Source organism: Myxocyprinus asiaticus, chromosome 3 (genome assembly GCF_019703515.2).
Source record: "Myxocyprinus asiaticus isolate MX2 ecotype Aquarium Trade chromosome 3, UBuf_Myxa_2, whole genome shotgun sequence".
NCBI classification, from domain to species: Eukaryota; Metazoa; Chordata; class Actinopteri; order Cypriniformes; family Catostomidae; genus Myxocyprinus; species Myxocyprinus asiaticus.
In genome coordinates, this window is record NC_059346.1 from 64,599,467 (window position 1) to 64,621,096 (window position 21,630).

Consider the following 21,630-nt stretch of genomic DNA (forward strand, 5'->3'; position numbering starts at 1 on the left):
GAGAGAAAATACAGACGACAGCAGACAACATGGATATGAAAGCAAAGACACAGCGAATGAAAACGGCCTAAATTCTCCGTCAGAATATCAGATGCGTAACCCAGATGAAGTCTAGCGTGCGAGTCTCCACTCACAAAAAACACGGGGATCAAAGAGCTCTTGTGAAAGCTGAGAGAGCAAGTTCTTCATCTGTATTTGCTCTGGTGTGTCAGTCAAATATGTTGAGCATTACTATGCAAAGAGACTCGGGGATATAGGACTAATATTATGAATTGTGTTCTGACAGATCGCATCTCTTTCTCCCTCTCTTTCCTCTAGGACACACACAATCCAAGCTGTTCCTGACACTTTAAAGCTGTTGGATGACAACAGTGTCAGGAACGTGAAACTGCAGAATGCCTGAATTCTTGACAAAAACAGTAAATAGGCCAGCGCAAGCAGGAAGAAGGCAGAGGGCTGGTTCGTTGATTTGTTACTGGCATCTCTGTTAAAACTAGACTAAGTCTGTGTGGAAAACCAGCGGATGTGCTGAGAAAGAACTCAGTGTTTTTCTCACTAGTGTATTTTCAGCATATTCTCATGAGAACTCGTAATAATTTGTTCGTGATGGTGAGAGACCAACAAAAAGCCTCAGCCAATAAAATACAGAGAGAGCGCAAGAGGAAAGCAAGTATTGTGAAGCAGGAGACAAAAATAATTAGAAAATAAAATAAAACATCATCCACATCTCCCGACCCACTGTCTTTGTTTTATTCAGCTGTTTATCTTTTTGTTTTCGGTGCAAATCAGTGCAAAAACAGGCACAAACCATTCTTTCATGTTTGTTGAAATGTTATCATGAATAAACTGGGCTTAACTTCGTTACTGTAATTTTAAGATGCATTCTGGGTGATCCATTGTAAACGGGACGACGCTAACGACAGCTGTAACGGGGTCTGTTTACTGTAATTACTTTGATATTTGTCCACTTCAAACACATTCAGACGTTGAGTTTATAGTGGAAATAACCATATGGTCAGGGTGGCACAGTGGCTCAGAGGGTAGCACTTTAACCTCACAGCAAGAAGGTCACCGGTTCTAGTCCCAGCTCAACCTGGGCCTTTCTGTGTGCAGTTTGTTTGTGTGGGTTTCCTCCAGGTACTCCTGGTTTCCCCCACAGTCTAAAGACATGGTAGGTGTAAGTGAGATTGTGAGTGTGTTTGTCTATGTGTGTTAGCCCTGCAATGGACTGGCTACCTGTCCAGGGTGTTTCCCTGCCTTCAGCCGAGACAGCTGGGATATGCTCCTGCACAGGATAAGTGGTGATGGATGGGATAACTGTACAAATCTTTTTTTTATTTATTTTTTTATTTTTTTCACCCAATTTGGAATGGCCAATTCCCAATGTGCTTTTAAGTCCTCGTGGTCGCCTAGTGTTTCGCCTCAATCCGGGTGGCGCAGGACGAATCCCAGCTGCCTCCGCGTCTGAGACCATCAACCCACGCATCTTATCACATGGCTTATTGAGCGCGTTGCCATGGAGACATAGCGTGTGTGGCAGCTTCACGCCATCCACCGCAGCATTCACGCTCAACTCACCACACGCCCCACTGAGAACGAACCACATTATAGGGACCACGAGGAGGTTACCCCATGTGACTCTACCCTCCCTAGCAACCGGGCCAATTTGGTTGCTTAGGAGACCTGGCTGTAGTCACTCAGCACACCCTGGGTCCGAACTACCGAACTCCAGGGGTGGTAGCCAGAGTCTTTACCACTGAGCTACCCAGGCCCCCGGGATAACTGTACAGTTGAAAAATTTTAAAAAGAGAATTTGTGTACATTTACAAGATGTTCTCAAAATTCTTCAGTGTGTCAACATGCAGGGACACAGGTATGAGAAGCAGGCACATGAGAAGCTCAATTAATACATGTATTCCACTAAAAAAACATCAGAATTCTGCTCTAAATGTCATGTTTGCAATTATATTAAATGCAAGTATAATTAAGAAAAACTGTGGAGGAAAAAAACGTTTTTAGCACTTTCTTTTTCTTCTTTTACACTGAGGTAATGATTGATGTATGTCCTCATGAAATTAGAGACTCTCCCCTAGAAATCCAAACAAAAGGTCAAAAGAGACAACCAGGTGTAATGTTGAAGTGTCTCGCTTATGACCAGATCACCCAAAATGCATCTTAATACCAGTTGCACACAGGGCCTCATTCAGGGACAAATGATTATGTAGTTGATACACCCAGTCCACGATCAATCATGTAGTGTGTGCACCAAAATGAAAGAGTTGTTGTGAGTCGCAGGGCGCCAACTGGAAGCCATGAAGTGTGAGCTTGGCTTTACAGTCTCTTCAATTGGTTGTACTGTTCTTTAAACTCTTTTTGGATCTAAGAATTTTCAGTTGACCAAAAAACTAGAGAAAACATGATTTGTGGAGAGAAAGATGTGATCTAGGAGCTTTGTACAGCTTTATAAATTGGATGCCCTTGAGGAGACGCTAATTCTATCCCTCAGCCTTGTTTTCATTCACGTCAAAACTCAAATATAGTGCTTCTGTGAATATGGTCTGTTGGAAGAACATCTACTGTATATGATGCCTTAAAATGCCATCTTAACTTACTGAAGTGACTGTTTTTTTTTTGTTTCGTTTTTACATAGAAAGATTTTAGGGTGCAGGTAATGTTGCAATTTCTCAGCAATAAACACTAGAATAATGTTCATTTAACACCCCTAGAGTGAAATACTGATGCAAACAGATTAGGAGTGTAGGGTGATTTATGTAAGTGTCACTGATGCTGACAGGCAAGTTTTCATACTAACGGAAGGATATTATATGAAGGAAGAAGAAATACCAATGTCAGTATTTCACTGTTACTGTATCAAAGCTTAAAACAAACATTATACACTTCACATGTTACAGTCACACTCTCGTGGCTATATAGACTATATATAGACTTCAGTTTGCCTAGTTTCACTCTTTTACATGTACATTTAAAGGGCTCATAACATGATGGAATACAATTTTCCTTGATCTTTTGAGATTAAATTGTTCATTATACACAGATGAGCCAAAACATTTTGACCACCTGCCTAGTATGCTGTTGGTCCTTCCGTGCCGCCAAAACAGCGCCGACCCACCGAGGCATGGAATCTACAAGACCCCTGAAGGTGTCCTGTGGTATCTGGCACCAAGACATTAGCAGCAGATCATTCAAGTCCTATAAGTTGCGAGGTGGAGCCACAGTGGATCGGACTTGTTGGTCCAGCACATCCCATAGATGCTCAATTGGATTGAGATCTGGGGAATTTGGAGGCCAAGGCAACACCTTGAACTCTTCATCATGTTCCTCAAACCATTCCTGAACAATGTGTGCAGTATGGCATGGTGCATTATCCTGCTGAAAGAGGCCACTGCCATCAGGGAATAACATTGCCATGAAGGGGTGTACCTGGTCTGCAACGATGTTCAGGTAGTTGGCACGTGTCAAATTGTCGTCCCCTGGCCGGACCCAGGGTTTCCCAGCAGAACATTGCCCAGAGCATCACACTCCCTTCACCGGCTTGTTATCTTCCCACAGTGCATCCTGGTGCCATCACTTCCCCAGGTAAATGGTGCACACGTATACGGCCGTCCACGTGATGTAAAAGAAAACGGGACTCATCAGACCAGACGACCTTCTTCCACTACTCCAAGGTCCAGCTCTGATGCTCGTTTTCCCATTGTAGGTGCTTTCGATGGTTCACGGCTCACACAGCGGCTACACAGCCCCATACGTAGCAGGGTGCGATGCACTGTGTGTTGTGACATATTATTCCCGTAACCATAATTCAAATTTTCTGTGACTTTTGCCACAGTAGACCTTTTGTCAGTTTCGAACCAGACGGGATAGCCTTTGTTGCTCTCACATATCAATGAGCCATGGGTGACCAACACTCTGTCTCCAGTTTGTGGTTTGTCCCTCCTCGGATGACTGTCGGTAGGTACTTCTGACTGGGAGCACCCCACAAGCCTTGCTGTTTCAGAGATGCTCTGACCCAGTCGTCTGGCCATAACAATTTGGACCTTGTCAAAGTCGCTCAAGTCTTTACTCCTGCCCATTTCTCCTACTTTCAACATTTTGATTATGAAAATGATTGTTGATTGTTTGCTTACCATCTAATCTACCCAGATCTTGACATTGACACAGGCCTTGTTAGGAGATGATCAATGCTATTCGCTTCACCTGTGACGGGTCATAATGTTTTGGCTCATCAGTGTATGATGAAAACATACCATAACTTTCAGAACCCGAAACTTTCTTCACAGTCGAAAAAGAGCATTAACTGGAATTAGACTGCAAAAACGACTCGCTCTGAACCTCTGCAACGTTCTGACATCAGACAGATGAATTCATCAATACATAATCGCCCACATTTACACATTAACAACACCTGTTGGATGATCAGAAACTTGCCTGCCAAGGAAGTAGGATAGAATATTCTTAAACATCAGAAAAACTAAAGATGAGTAAACTAATCGAAGGTCTGCCAAGTCTTGCCGTTTATTTGTAATGACAGAAGGTGGAATATGATCATGAAAAACTAAACTAGGACTGTTTTAGGTGCAAGAAACATTGACTAGCATCATAAGTAGACCTCAGTGGAAAAAAAAAAAAAATGCTAAAATATGTATGATCTGACCTCATTAAATTTAACAGTTGCGTGAGTTTTTTAGGCCACATCACATATTTTCCATCCACACAGCCGTGAATATGTGCTTATGCAGTATGAAGTGTACATCAGAGTATAGTATATTAAATCATACCTTTTATTACTGAATCATGTAATTGTTTTGGCCCTGGATGTGGAAGCTATTTTTGTCCACCAGATGGCGTTGTCTCTTTTCCAGGGTGTGTAGGAATAAGTGCAATGAGTTACCTGATGAGTCCTGGATTGAACAGGCTTATAAAAAGGCCCTTCTCCCTTGAGTTTTGGTCTCCCCTCACCAGCACCTTGATTTTTTTTCCCATTAATTTTTTTTTCTGATTAATTTTTCTTTGTTTTATTTCATTTTCTTATTACATGTTAGATTTTGTTACTCTGACTTTAAAATAAATATTATTTTGTTTAAATCTTATCCTCGTGTGGCCTCCCCTTCATGTTACTCTGCCTTGAGCCGGGTGGTTTGTAACATATGTGGGCTCCTCTGGGATTGTAGCTGGGATCAGGCCAGTGATGCCCATGGGAATATTTGTTTTTTTCACATCACATTACGTGAGAGGTATTGTGTTAGTGATGGTTTGAAATATTTGGGTGGGACTGTTTACTAATTGGCATGTCAGTCATTTAATGGTTTTTAATTGATTGTAAATTGGGCCTATTTGGGTTTGGGGAGAGCTGCGTGGATTTACTGATTGGGGAAAAATTTGTATTTTAGTTAACTTTTATTTATTTATTTATTTTTTATTTTTTTGAGGTATCTTTAACTAAAAGTACTAAATTGAAACAACTTAGGAAAGTGGTTAAAGAAGGTGACCAGTCAAGTTCAAATGTTGTGCGATTATCGAATATTACGAGTATGATTTCATTGTTGTCCAAATTTAATGAAAATGTTTTTTTGTTTTTGTTTGTGAATGTGGCTGATGATAGAGCATGGTGCTGAGTGCACTCTATTATTGCAAATTGTTTTTGAGGGTAAAGCACAAGAGGCATTTATTGCACTGTCAGTGGCAGATGGAAAGGTATATAAGACCATAAAAGATGCTGTTTTAAAAGCATATGAGCTCATCCCTGAAGCTTACCGACGGCATTTAGGGGTTGGAAAAAGGGGGAAAAACAAACTCGTATTTAGGTGGCTAGAGAGCTTACCGGTAATTTTTCCCATTGGTGTACTTCAGCTGTCGTAAATTCTTTTGAGAGTCTTTGCGATCTGATAGTGCTGGAACAATTTAAAACATTGTTGCCACATATGTTAACAAACACGAGGTAAAAACAGCAGCCGAATCTACAGTTCTCGCGGATGAGTTCTTATTGACTCAGAGGTAATGGTGACTATAATCGAAGGGAATATTGCAAATATGAGGGCGGTGGTAGGTCAACTTCACCAAAGTTTGATCAGAATCAAAAAATAGATCCAAACTCTACTTGTAACTACTGTCTGGAAAAGGGGGATTGGAAGAAAGAATGTCCAATGCTTAAAGCGTAAGTCTGCTACCAGTAGTTCTTGTTTCCCAGCCTGTGTGCAGTCACGTAAGTACATCTATAGGAATTTCTGGTGAAAAATCATCAGCAGTTGTGACAGCTGAGATCGCTTAGGATCAGTGTAGTGCTGACCAATCAGTGTCAGATCCAGACTATGGTCCTTTCATCACTACTGGATTTGTTTCCATTGTGAATTGTTCAGGGTGCCAGAAAATCGCTGGAGGATGGGGCTGTGGATTGGCGACCTGTTAGGGCAGACAGTGATGTCAGCAGAGTGCTCTGGCGTCTAAACAACACCTTCAATTTTGACTGAATGAGTAGCCTTATTGAACAAATTAAATTAGTAAATTATTTTGTGTATTTAAGTATGTTTTTGTTTGTTTTTCAGAATCCAGAGGTGTTACGGCCCTGGAAGCTATTTTTGTGCACCAGATGGTGTTGTCTCTTTTCCAGGGTGGAGTCTAGGAATGGGTGCAATGAGTTACTTGATGAGTCCTGAATTGAGCAGGCTTATAAAAAGAGTTCTCCCCAGAGATTTGGCCTCCCCTCACCAGCACCTTGATTTGTTTCCATTGATTTTTTTCTGATTAATTGTTCTTTGTTTTTGTTTTTATTTCATTTTCTTATCACATGTTAGATTTTGTTACTTTGACTTTAATATATATATATATATATATATATATATATATATATATATATATATATATATATATATATTTTAATCTTATCCACGTGTGGCCTCCACTTCATGTTACTCTACCTTGAGCCGGGTGGTTTGTAACATAATAAAAAGATGCTGTCATACCGAGTGTGATAATTATTGTGCAGTTTTTGTCATTAAGATATAGGCAAGTGTGTAATGACTGCAAAAAATAAGTAAAAATAAAATCATAGTTTTGTCTTGTTTTCCAGTAGAAATATCTAAAACTCCTTAAAACAAGACACATTTACTTAAGCAAAATTACATTAAGTCTTTTTAAATTATTTTCTTACTGCACCCCATTGCCAGATTTTTTTTTAAGCATAAACCTCACTAAATCTCTCTAAAACAAGACATAATACACTGTCTTTTTGCTAGTGAAGTAAATGTATCTTGTGTAAGGATGTTTAGTTTAGTTTTTTACTGGGAAACAAGACAAAAATACAAACTAGGATAAAGATTTTTTTTCCAGTATGATACTTCTCAAAAAAAAAAGAAAAAGAAAAAAAAAGAAAAAGTTCCACAAACTTCAAAGTTGCACCTGCACAACAGCACCCATGACCTTGTGCAAGGTGAACGCATCTCTCTCTCTCTCTCTCTCTCTCTCTCTCTCTCTCTCTCTCTTCAGTGCGGATCTTAAGACCATTTGAGTGCCACATGCCCCAACGCCATTTTATCCTTTAATGCAGTACAGCTATAGAGACCTATTGTATGTGTCCTTTACTCCAGCTTTTTTTATCTTGAAAGCTTATTTTTAAAGTCATTGCATGCCAACTGGCATTATTCTTGCAAAAAGAAAGGCTGTTTGTGATGTGAGAGGTAATGCTGTCCTCAGAAACAGGTTGAAAGTACATGCAATGTGCACTACCATATGCACCATCACAAGCATATGGATACGAGATGTTCTTAAATTGCTTTCTGGTAGGGCTTAATTATAATTTTTTTTTATTTTTTTTTAGCACAATGGCTTGATACAGGCGCAGTATTGAGTCATGAGCAATTTTACCCATTGAATTCAAGAACATGCTACACATGCAAGAACATGTAACATTTTCAAATGAGTTGATAAATGAAAATGAATGTTACTTCATAGTCCAATATGATGAAACCGGCAGATAAGATCTGAGAGGTACTACACACTAGAGAAAATCCCTCTTGGAGAGAATGAGGGATTCATTTAATGACTCTATCCTTCAATAACCCTTCAATATACAGTATGCCAGTATTATGATGCTGATGACAAGTGCCACTTATTTCTGCTCTCATGAGGCTGATAAACACAAAATAATTACGCTTTACAGTTGCTAATTCATATATTTGCAGTAGCAATTAGTTCACTACATACAGTATACCATCAACAATGTCATTGATGGCATATGTAGATCCAAAATAGCAAAGCAACTGTCATCTTTTCTCAGAACTTCATTTTTCAGAGTGATTTTTGTGCAATTGAATCAATTGGTGTCTTGGTGATTTTTAGTGGATGTATGGAGTCAGTTCCCCTCAAGTTCACACAGGTGTCCTAGCAGAGTAACCACAAGTGGAGTTCAACACAATCACTATGGACATGTACCACTAACATCTGACGAACAAAGTGTCCATAATAAAATTATACTTAATATTTTAGATTTTATTACCGTACACACACACACACATGTTGGTGTGGCAATCCTTATGAGGACTCTCTATAGATATAATGATTTTTATACTGTATGAACTAAAGATTTTATCCTCTAACCCTACCCCTAAACCTAACCCTCACAAAAAAAATTCTGCATTTTTACATTTTCAATAAAACATCGTATAGTATGTTTTTTTTTAAGTGATTTACATTATGGGGACACTAGAAATGTCCTCATAAACCACATTTATAGCATAATACCCTTGTAATTACCAGTTTATAACCTAAAAAAAAAAGTCCTTGTAAACCACCCAAACCCCCCCCCCCCCCCCCACACACACACACACACACACACACATATATTTAGGGCGGTCAATTTAATGTGTTAATTCAGTGCGATTGTATAAAAAATGATGTGTAATTTTTTTTTATGCAATTAATCATGTCCCCGGACCGTAATAAGGAATATCCCTTCCATATAAGCAATTCAAGTGTGGAGTAGCAGCTGTTTTCTCCAGGGGGCAGTTACCGAAACTCACTGTATAGGCAACGCACATCTCAAACAGACAGAGAATAAACTACACTTACCGAGAGCAGACAACACAAGATGAGATGTATGTTCTTGCATACAAACACAGCTTGAATGGAGTGCAAATCCGAACGCAGGGATCTCAAGACTTGTTTTTCTAAGTTTCAAACTTCGTTTAACTTGACACAGCGACCTAAAAACAGTATGCCTATGACGCAATGCAACTAAAGTGAGACGCTCCAAAAGCATCCGTCTGACGCAGATGTACACTGACGCTTCCTTAAACAAGCCCTTATAATAAATCTTGGACCGATTGATGAATTCAATTGCTAAATGGATTGCTGTGAACTGTAGGCCAATGATAGGCTTACGTTCAGTAATATAGAAATGAACGATATATTGCATTCTAAAGCCACTTTTTGTATTGTCTTTTTTAATGCTTTTTTAAACTTGTGTGCCTAAATAATGTAATGCATTTTAATTTTCTGTTTTATTTTTTTAAGTATATATATATACTTTATTTATAATTATTTAAATATAACTATGTATAATTATTTAATCATTATATATTGAATTATTGTTCTTTGAGGGGCTTTCTCAGCAAATATTTATGTATGTGATTAACTGCAGTTAATTAATCTGCATACCATGTAATTAATTTGATTTAAAATTGTAATCGATTGACAGCCCTAATATATATTGGTGCGGTCAGTCTATTCAATTTTTTAATCATGATTAATCACATAATTTTTCGTAGTTATTCGTGATTAATCACAGATTTTGAAAAGAGCTGATATTTGGCTCTATATATACTTCTTTTCCTGTCAAAATGCTTTTCCAAACAAAGCCTTCCACAGTATAAAGATAGAAATGCACTGAAATAGCACTAATTTAAGTAACATTAAACTTTTCCCAAAGTCTAAGTTGGGAGTTTGACTAATTCAAAGAACTAGTTCCCCCATAGGATGAGTATTCATTGCAATAGGCATGAAATCACCTGAACTCTCATCCTCCACAATATTAATCAGCCAGCAGACTGTGGCTATTGGCTTTGCTAGAGCAAAAATGAAATCGTGTTTGACTCATTTTTGTCTATTTTGAATTTTTACACTTAAGTAAAACAGTGAACTAGCAATAACTCGACTGTATGCAGTGTTGGGGAAGCTACTTTGAAACTGTAAAACTGACAAGCTACAAGCTTATTTTAAGTAGTTAAGCTATAGTTAAGCTACTCTTTTGAAAAAGTAGTTAGCTACACTACAAGTTACTATCAAAAAGTAGCTAGCTACATTGAAGCTACTTAATGAGGCAATATTATTTTTTTATGTTACTATCAAACCAATAATATTAATAACAAACTTTACACTAATGACATTTATTAATTTATGTATTCATTAAATACATTTAATGTGTTTAATTCAACATATTATATGTATTTAATACATTTAATGAATAGTAACATTAATACAGTTAATAATGGCCATAAAATAAAATCCAACAGTATAAAATAAAAACAAAAAAGATCAGACACCATTAAAAAATCTTTTTTACACTATACTTCACACTTTTCAGTCCTGCTGTGGCCAGGTATAGCCTACTTCCCTAAAGATCACATTTTTATGACAAACTCTCCTTGGGCTGGCATTTTTTGTTCTTGTCACATAATATTTAGTGTGGATAATATGTGAATAAAGACTCGGGGCTTGTTTCTCCCCTCACCTGGGTTCATGCTCATTGGATTTTCTGACTTTTTTGCCATTGACATGCAAGTGCCAGCTTTACAGGTCACATACAGAGGTTGCTCTACAAATATTTGTTCGCTTTGTTCAGGTCCAAAAAAGTGGATGGATTCTAGATTGTTGCATAATAATACATGCCATAAATGATTTCTTTTATCAATCATTTTATTTATTTTACATGAAAATGATAGTTAATTAAATGCGAAGAAATGGAGAAATCAAATAGTTCTGCATGATAGTAATTATTATAATAATATATACTGTATATTTATAAATATTATAATAATAATTCACTCGCTGCTCCCAGTAACGCACAGATGATGAGAAGCGAAATAAACATATTTAGAACAGAAACAAAATCCCTCAAAAGGCAATAATAACTTTTTGAATTATTTTATTTAAAATAGTAACGGTAAATATGCTGTTGTGTGATCTATTAAGAACAAAGTGTCTGAAACATTCTTTGTTACATAGAAGAATAAAATGGTGTTCTTTTATCATTTTCAGATTTACCTGCCCCTGTACGTCTTGTAAAGGTAAACAAACTGTGGTTGCTCGCTTTACATAACCATCAGATAATCTCTTCTTATCCAAGTGAGCTGTAATAAGCTCTCAGTAGATGGTGGTAATTCAATATTTTTGTTTGTGATCTGCCATTACAAAAGAAGAAGACGACACTGCCTGATTCTGATCAGCAGAGAGAAATATGCTTCTACGCAATAAGGAAAGCTATTAGTTATAATCTGACCAACATGATGTAGTGTTTGGTCACGCTACACCGCTACTTGCTGGAAAATGTAGTTCGCTACTGGAAAAGCCACTCTGTTTTAAAAGCAGCTGAGCTACTGTCAAGCTACTGAAAAATTTAGTTAAGTTAGTAGCGTTGCTACATGTAGTTAGCTACTCCCCAACACTGACTGTATGTCTGTATGTTTTTATTTCCAGTGATCTATATAAAGTCAATTCCTCTTTTAAATACTTCCAGATATCCATTCAATACTTCCATTTAACATGTCTGAATCAACTTGCCTACATTAGGTTACACCAACAAAACTAATTTAATTTTTCATTGAGTGTTTCTCTCTGAATAGGTATGGATAAAGACCAAGAAAACTTTGAAGTTTCCTCCTTATGGCTCCTTAAGATAAAACAGGTTCAAACTGAGGGCAATTTCTTCTTAAGCCTTCACTCAATTTTAGGAGAACTGGTGATAATTTCAAACCTTAGATATTTGTAGAAAACCAAGATATTTCATGAGAAAGGCCATGCAATCTTAAACAACTGAACATTCAACTATTACCAGCCTAAACAAAACATTGCAAAGTTAATATGCATGCATAGTTATTGCAGCAAAATAACCTTTAAAAGGGAGGAGAAAACCCTTCCCATGTCTTTTGTTGTTGACATCAAAGACCAACCGTCCAATGAAACTCTACAGTATTTTGACACAAATCTGTCACTTGCTGGTTAATCTGAAAGAAACTAATCTGGGTCCTGATGCAAAAGTAGTTGAGAACCAGATCAATAAAGTATGTAAATTCTTTGACTTACCTATAGATTTTATATCGGGTGGTAAATCCTTGGCGGAATCGTTCCATGAAGGAGAGATACCCCTTCGAGTGGTGGAAAGGCCCACGGTCAGAGATGAGCCAATCAAACTGCCTTGTAACATGCTGCTCATTTGCCGAGGGCTCTTGGCGGGAAGACTGAACTGTTATATGTTCCCATATAAGCAGGAAGTAAGTGACTTCAATGAGTCTCCAGTTCATGCTTCACTGTCGACCGCTCTCTGCTCATTCTCGCTCCATTCTCAGGAGACCTGCAAGACGAGAAGAAGGCTTTTAATCCATGTCAGCTTTGCATTTAAGATGTACAGTTCTCTTCTGGTAAAATGGACCAAATATATTGATGAATCACACTTCACTTACTCATGTTGTCCAATCAAATGCTCTCTAGAATGAGTATATCCCTCCCCCTAACACCACTAGGGTTGCTAACTGTCCCGTGTAGCCGGAACAGCCCATATTTTGGCAGAAATGAAGACGTCTCGTAACGATGACAACATTTTCCTGTATTTAAGTGCATAACGTTCACGGGTGGTGGGTGTCAACATCAGGTATTGAAGCAGTAAAGTACTCAAGCATCCCATGTTCATTTGGCGAACAGTTGGAAACCTTATATATCACCTACTTCTGGCTAGTAATCAAACAGCATATTTTTTTTTTTTTTCGTCAAACAGTGGACTGTATGATGCACAAGTGGTAAATTGGCTAGCATCAGCCTTCCAGCAAATTAAATGACTTCAACCTCACATTATTAATGTTCTTTTTATTTTGTTAATATAAAGATTTTTACATTGAGCGCATTTACATGCACAATATTGGTCAAATTGTGGTTAAAAAGCCCACAACATAATGTCATGTAAATGCCTTAAGTGGTTTTCCTTTATGTGGGTTAACATAAACGGTTTAAGCATAAACTGAATACACAGATTTGTTTTAGCTTTACCCTGATTTTACGAAAGAAACACCTTTACCGCCATACTTACTGGCTTGTGTGTGCAAGTGTTGTCTTGCACATCCATTTATGTTTTGATGTCAAAAGCGGAGAATAACTGATGATTTCAAGTCTCATGTAAACATGGTTTTCTTGCATTGTCTGGTTTTTAAAAATAAGCTGATTATTAATAGTCATTAGCTTACTCATGTGCATGTTAAAGTGGTCATTATCTATGTTTCCATCCAAGTTGCATTTAATTTATGCAAAAAATCTAATTATTGTTGCCAACTTTTCACCACATGAATACAGGGCACTTGAGCATTTTCTTCAATATGGGAGGATGGTCGCCCTCAAGCATTTTGCCTTCTGACTAGGGGGGCAATTCAATAATAATGATGATATTCACTGAGCAAATTATGCAAATTATGTGTTCACGTAGCTTCTTGAGGCAAAGCCACATGACTTTTTGACACACATCTATATTCCTGTATAAATTCTAGAAATATATTTATCAAATGTGTTTCCATCGTGGTTTATTCGAATTTTGGAGATTTTATTCACATCTTGGTGTTTCCATCCAGCATTTTTTCAGTGATACCCCAAAATATGCATAAAAATGCATGGATCACGGAAACCCAGATATTGTGTAGCCCATGTTGCAGATCATTCCTATGCGCCTGATTGTGTCATCGTCTCCATTTCCTCCCTTTTATACAGTAAAAAATATGTATTGTATAGTATACACTCACTGAGCACTTTAGATACCTGTACACCTACTAATTCATGCAAATATCTAATCAGCCAATCACGTGGCAGCAGTGCAATGCATACAATCATGAAGATACTGGTCAGGAGTTTCAGTTAATATTCATATCAGAATGGGGAAAAAATTTCATCTCAGTGATTTAGACTGTGGCATGATTGTTAGTGCCAGATGGGCTGGTTTGAGTATTTCTGTAACTGCTGATCTCCTGGGATTTTCACACACAACAATCTCTAGTATTTACTCAGAATGGTGCCAAAAACAAAAAACATCCAATGAGTGGCAGTTCTGCAGATGGAAACGGTTTGTTGATGAGAGAGGTCAATGGAGAATGGCCAGACTGGTTCAAGCTGACAGAAAGGCTACGGTAACTCAGATAACCCCCCTGTACAATTGTAGTGAGCAGATCAGCATCTCAGAATGCACAACATGTTGAACCTTGAGACGGATGGGCTACAACAGACCATAGTGTTCCTAATGAAGTGCTCAATGAGTGTATATATGTAATTATTTTTACTTAAATAAAGAGGGTTAAATTCTTCTGACTGTAGCAATCCCCCCCCCCCCACACACACACACACACAAACACAAACACACACTAGGTCTAGATTTTAAACCCCTGATTCTACATCATGTGTAATCATATGTAAACTTAATTTGCAATGATACAATTATGTTAATTATTAATTATTAATTCATTGCAGTTGTGTAATCAACCAACTTTGCTAGTTTGGATGGCCATGTATGTAAGCTGTAATGCTAATCCTGTTGGCATAACCCATACTAGCAGCCTGATCAAGCAGTCATGCCACGAGTCATATTGCCGCTATCATATTTTATTTGGTGTTTTAAAATCCCTGGCTTAACACACCCCATTTGCAGAGCTCCATTCTAACATGACCCGATGCCCTTTTCACAGATCAGAATGAATTAAACGCAGGAAGTACAACCTTTAGTTGATTCAGAATAATTGGTGGCAAGAGGAGTTCAGGCGCGAGCGTGTGGCAGCTTTATGATAGGCGGCGGAGTACGCCAGCACATCCCCACTAGCTAATTAACACCCAGCACATATTTACTCATGAATTTATTGCATTAGCTGCATTTAAGTTATCAGGTGCTGCAGATATCCAGCATGAGTGTTAGATGTGCAAGAGTAAATACGTGTCAATACCTGTCTAGAGACGTATAACAAAATGAGGGGGGATTGATTTATGACTTTATAACTCACCATAATATGGCTCATTTTATAATTAATTACTGTATAATCTTCTGTAATGATGGGAAATCATATTAGTTATTTTCTTTAATCACATTAACACATTTAAGAGAACACGGGTGAATTTTAAATAATTGAACCACCGTTCGATGTTGCGAATGTTGCCATGTCACTGAGTACTATGCTGTAAATGTATTTATATATAAAAAGGGCAATTCTTTATTTTTTATTTTCTTTTATGTAATTTAACCTCCTGAGACACCAGCGTGACTGCTGTGTGCATTTTCCGTTTCTCTATTTGATTTGTAACTAGTAGCACCTAATAAACAAGCTAAATTAATTAATTAATTCTAGAGCAAATAGTTTTCCTAATAACTGATGTCCACATATGTGGACAGTGAGACTACATTGTGTAATTTTACATAACACTAAGCTATAGAAAGTCAGATTTGTTTTTCATCAAGTTGTTTATTATGTTTCCAGGAGTGTTGATTATTCATGTTTTTGAGACGTTACATTACATCAGAAATTAGCATAATTAATTCAGATTCAAAGTAATGTCCAGCATCATCCAATCACTGCCAACCATGTAAAAATAAAATGTTGCATTATAAAATTCTGAATCTATGTACTGATTATCATTGTCCCATGTCTGCCAAACATGTTGAGTGATTCAAACATCATCAGCAACCTGAAATTCAGGATTGAATGTACTTGGCTGCATAGAGAGCTATAGGATGCTCCCTTGCTCACTATTTAGTGAATGACTTAACCTCCAGTGTGCTGTCTGTCTGTCTGCACTGGTCTCAGAACAGTTTGAAATCCACCTTATTTTCATCCTAACTCCATATAAAGCGTCTGAAAGCAACATTTTTCAGCTTTTGGATGAACCCATTTATCCTCAATGTAATAATGCACAGTGAATATATTGGAATGCATTTACTAATGTTAATGAATAGAATCATATTGCTCAGAGAAAACAAAATAAAATATAGCAAAATGTATATTAAAATGACCCACAGATGTGAACAGTATTCAGTCGGTATTTATTCATTTAAATTATGTGTTGCGTATAGCGAAGTTAAAATACAAAATCCACGCATGTGGACGCAGGGTCACACGAGGTTAAATGTTTTAAAAATACCATGTTTTCTTGATAATCAATTATTCATTTTTTTCTCAACATCACTTCCATCCAGTTAATATTTTGTAATATTACTTTATTTATTTATTGACAATGTTTATTTATTGTTTTGTTGTTGTTTCTTTTTTGTACTCTTGAATTTAGACTTTCAACCCACGCAATCTCCAGCTTGGTTCGGCTGCCTCAAGGAAGTGTTGCACAACTCAAGCGCTGATTGGCTGAGCAGCCGATGATGTCATGACGGTGGTGTTGACGTGTGTGCGTTTTTTTATTAATTTTTTTTTATGATGTTTTATGATGTTATGATGTTTTGTAACTATACAGAAAACATAAAAATAGGTATTTCTACATACATTTATAATATCACTAACATGATACAGAGAAAATCATTTTAAAATTAATTTCCTTCATGACTACGTTTTCTTTTTTCCTAAAAAGTTTACATATGATTCAATGTCATTTACAAAATGTAAGAAATCTGGTTTACAAAGTGCCCATGTGTTATTGAGTATCTGGTATTTTTCCTGTAAAATAATTAAAGGTGCACTCATCTTGGACTTACACTGACACCTAGTGGCTTGGATGCAGCATCATTTAAAATCAATTGTTTTCAGTTTTAGATGCCATTGTAGAAATGTAGTATTCACAGTCAGCTATGATTACTTTAATCATTGAGTGAAAGTGTCAAATAACAGGACGGTTACTGAGATTAAGCGAGTAGTATTTGGCTGGTCATGTGATTCTAACATGGCCGCCCCCATGTGCGGACCCTCTTCATGTAGAATAAAACAGCTTTTATAAGGTTACTGATATGACTGGAGTCTTCATTATAAAGTCAGTGTTCATGATTTCCCTACATATATTGTAAAATTACAATTCATGTCTTTAGGAGTTTTATTAATACAAATTATTATTTCTTTTTTTTATTTATTAGTACTATATATTGTTCTTGACATGTTGTATTACCCCTTTAACTGACAAAAGCCACTTAATGAATCATCCAGGAAGTTATATAATTTTTGGAGGGAAAACAACAGAACAAACATTAGTAATAGACTCGATGAATACTTTGATGTTTTGTGGAATTAGTTGCTGTGTCTCACTCTAAATCATTCTATGTTTGCTAACATAAATAGTCCATATTAAAATTCCAAATATATATCAGGATTTTCTCTTCTTTAATGTTGAGCCATTGCAAAGGCAAGCTATATTTGGAGCTTTACATGAGCAGCCTCTATTGAATATTAAAATAAATATTTACAGTATGCCAGTATATGTCACCAAAACTCTATATGACCCGACATGGCTTTCTATCCAGCAGTGTGTCTTCATGCCCTGATAAAGGAGCCATTTTCAACTGTAATTATGCTTAAGAACTTTCCCCTCCAGCACCGAACATCAAACTCCGTGCTATTACATTTGCACAAGCATGACAAAATTTACCCGCTTATGAAATAGCAGACACTGATGGCAGAACTAAATATCAGGCTTTCGCAACATTTTTAATTTTTCTAAAGAAGTACCCTTAAGGAATTCTCTACTCTTTAGACACTTGCAGAGCTTGTTTGTCTATAATCGTTTGCTGTGAGATGCATATTCATCATTCAAGTATTAATAATATCATATACTGTATGTATAAGGATGCTTCACAGTGCTTCACACACACACACACACACACACACACACACACACAGAAATGGTCCATTATGCCTTGTTTGTGTTTACTGTTAATGGAAATCTTACCTTACCTGATTTCATAAAATAAATGGCATGAATCAATTATGAATTAATTTATACCATGCACACATCATGTATGCATAATTTCATAATTAACATTCAGCAGGCACGTAGCACAAAGAGACTGCTAAGTAATTAGTGGTTCTTGCTAAGTCAAGCATCATTATTACTGTTTCAGTAAAATATTAAACTTCTGCATGTAACTCCGTTTGTGCTACAGACATAAATGATATCTCAAATCGTGTGGCTTTTTTAGGAGAGGTATACCTTAGCATCACCCTGGAAACCACACAGAATACCTTAAACGCATAGTAACACCCTAGCATAACCACAAACTTTAGCATTAGCAAATAGCCAGAACACCTAAGTAACAAAATAGCAAAACCCTGGCAACCACCCAAAACACCCTACATTGAGGTGGTGTGTTTTGAGTACAAGAATAGCATGGAGACTTGAGGTTGACCTCTTGAACTGATTCTAGGGATGCACCAAAATTTCAGCCACCTGACATTTTCGGCTGAAAATTTCTGAACAAAAACTGTTACCTGTGACTTTATCCTCCCTAGCAACTGGGCCAATTTGGTTGCTTAGGAGACCAGGCTGGAGTCACTAAGCACACCCTGGATTCAAACTCGCGACTCCAGGGGTGGTAGTCAGCGTCTTTACTCACTGAGCTACCCAGGCCCCTCCAACAGCAGCTAATGTTTGAATATATATTGATGGTAACAAGATTGCGCTTATAGCTGAGATGCGCATCTGTACAGTGTGTATGTGTGTGTGTCCACACGAACAAGCACAACAGCACAAAAACACTCAAAGGAGTTTATGAAAGCACGCTGTGATAAAATTTAAAATGCAAATGTACATTCTGTTGGTATTTGCCTTACTAGTTGCCTAAAGTCTACATTGCCTAAAGTGATTGCTTCAAAGTAATGAAGCAATAACTCTCTTGATATCAGCGCATTAATAAAAAGTGTTTTTTTCTGTGCGTATTTAGAGGTTGTGAGGCCATTTAGCTTGAGCCACCATCACATTTCATGGTAAAATATCCCCACCTACTGTTCGAGCCCAGCCACACTCTAAATCAGCGGTGTCAAACACGAGTTCAATGCAACCTGCTTTGCATCGGCCGCTGGTGTTCTCGTGCAAACGGCCAAATTCAAAATCGCTTTTCGTCTGAAACTGGACCAGTGAGTGACACTGTCACAGATAAAATCATTTTATTTTTCCACACTCACAACAATACTGACAATATGGATGATGGACAGATAAAAGAAAAGCTTAGAATAGAAAGGTATGCTTTTGTTCTTTTGTTCACAAGTACTTTATTAGCACTTTGTAGGGTAAATATTTGCTTATGTTTGGCAAAAGTCAGTTTATATATACAAGCCTATATACAGTTTATGATAGATAGATAGATAGATAGATAGATAGATAGATAGATAGACAGATAGATAGATAGATAATTATTCCAAAGTATAATAAAAATATAATATAATGTAGGGCTGCACGATTAATTTAATTTTATTTTCAATTACGATTTTGGTTTCCAATGATTATGAAAACAAGATAATCGAGATAAAATTATTATTCTGCCGCATTCTGTTTTGCAATGAAACACCCCGGCGTTATATCTTTAAAGCATCCTTTTTTAAAGTTAAAATATTAAGGAAGCGGGTTATGAAAATAAACTCCGAAACTGGCATTTCTCTGTGCGGTCAGTGCAATGAGTTTTGAGAGTTTTGAAGAGATTGAATCTTCTTCCGGCTGATGCACACTCTGGCGCGGGGATGCTCACGCATGTTTGCTGCAGCTAGATTATAACGTGATGACTCGCGATGTAGTGAATCATAATATGTCTGTCATGTTCACTGTGTGTGTCTTATGAAGAAAATCGTCGATATGCAGCTCTATTAAGAAGAGAAAGTTGAGTTAAAGATGGATCGAAGTGAACAAAATGGGGAGAGAGTGTAGTCTTAGCCCATTATACACTGGACCAAAATACGTTTTTGATCAGTCTTTTTTGGCTTGTTTTCCAAAATAAATATCTAAAACTCTTTTAAAACAATGTACATTTACTTTAGGAGCTATACTACCAAAGAAAAAACATTTATCAGAGAATGTGGAATACAATATTCAATCAGAGCTCGACATTAACGTTTATCGATTTTTGGAGGGGCAAATGAAAGAGAATTTTACTTGCCCGACCAGACAAGCAAACTGATTAAAATGTCAATATCGGAAAAATATCTGGCTATATTTGTGATAGCCTAGGGCTGTGTCACTTATTAGAAAGTTCATATTCTTATTCTGCTGTTGAAAGTAATTTTATAATTCGCTTGCGATCTAGTAACAGCTGTGCCCTGTTTGATTGACAGGCGGCATATGTGTGTGTACTGAACATGAGCGTGTGTTCTGAAAATGCTCGTGCTAATGCGCACCTGAACGGTCCAATACATTTCATAATTCCGCCAAAATGCCTGTCTTGGTGAGGTATTCATGTAAACACAGAGAGTGATGTCTAAAGTGAACGTAAACAGCGGAGATATACAAGTATAAATGTAAGCTAATAGACCTGCTGCCGTCTAGTGTGTCATTATAATAATCAAACAACCATAGGAAACGAGAAAACACTCACTGCTCTTGACTGAGTAACTTTAGTAGCTTTAAAAAGTATTAATATATTATAATAATATAGTGAAGACCGGTGGTAGTTTTATGTTATATTTCATTCTGAATGTTTACTTGAATACTTGATACTGCTGTTAAAATTATTTCTATTCATTGCTGTTTTTTATTGTTATTTTATTACTGACTGTTTACTAGTCTTGAATAAATACTTAAGAACCATAATTAACATATTAGTTAGTGTTATTATTTGTCATGGTTTTGAAGCTGGTAATGAGAATCGTCAAATTTCACTACCGACTACTGAAATTTGGCATTGTGATAATGTATATCCTTTATTGTACATGGTAGATCTTGCTGCAATAACACGATGAACAAGCAGATCTCATTCCATAGAAGTGTGAGCACCCCTGCTGTAAATGATGGCGATGGAGGCTTTCATTTATTTGACTACCATAAGTAACGTAAAATAATTACCATATGACAATAGCCTCCTCCCCTACTCAGTGCAGTTTACATTTCAAGTTCAAGGAAATCCACTGCTAAAAAGACTAAGTTCAATAAATGCATGATATTTCCAAAGTCAATGAGTAATCGTGTTAAATAATCACGATCTCAATATGATTATGATTTTTGCCATAATCGAGCAGCCCTAATACAGTGGTTCCCAACCTTTTTTCCAGGAGACCCCTGTTTTAACATTCAAAATCCTTCATTATTGTTTTAATTACCCTTACAATTATATGCATATTTATTCATGCCATTTCTTGTGTTCCTGATTGAATGATGCCTTTTGTGAAATTGAAACTGATTGAAAGTGTGAAAGGCTATTTAATGTGAGCTCTGGGCCTGCATTTCTTGAGCTAGAGATTGGATAGCAGG

The 21,630-nt window shown here is 37.0% G+C and overlaps 1 protein-coding gene across 1 annotated transcript in view; it reads right to left on the reverse strand.

The window, feature by feature from the left end:
* Positions 1 to 21,630, reverse strand: part of LOC127426084 (BMP/retinoic acid-inducible neural-specific protein 1) — a 254,315-nt gene that overhangs the window by 175,649 nt on the left and 57,036 nt on the right. Inside the window, exon 2 of the mRNA XM_051672601.1 lies at positions 12,313 to 12,580. Within this exon, the coding sequence (XP_051528561.1) occupies positions 12,313 to 12,530 (218 nt within the window). The 5' untranslated portion in view covers positions 12,531 to 12,580. The remainder of the gene's footprint in view (positions 1 to 12,312; positions 12,581 to 21,630) is intronic.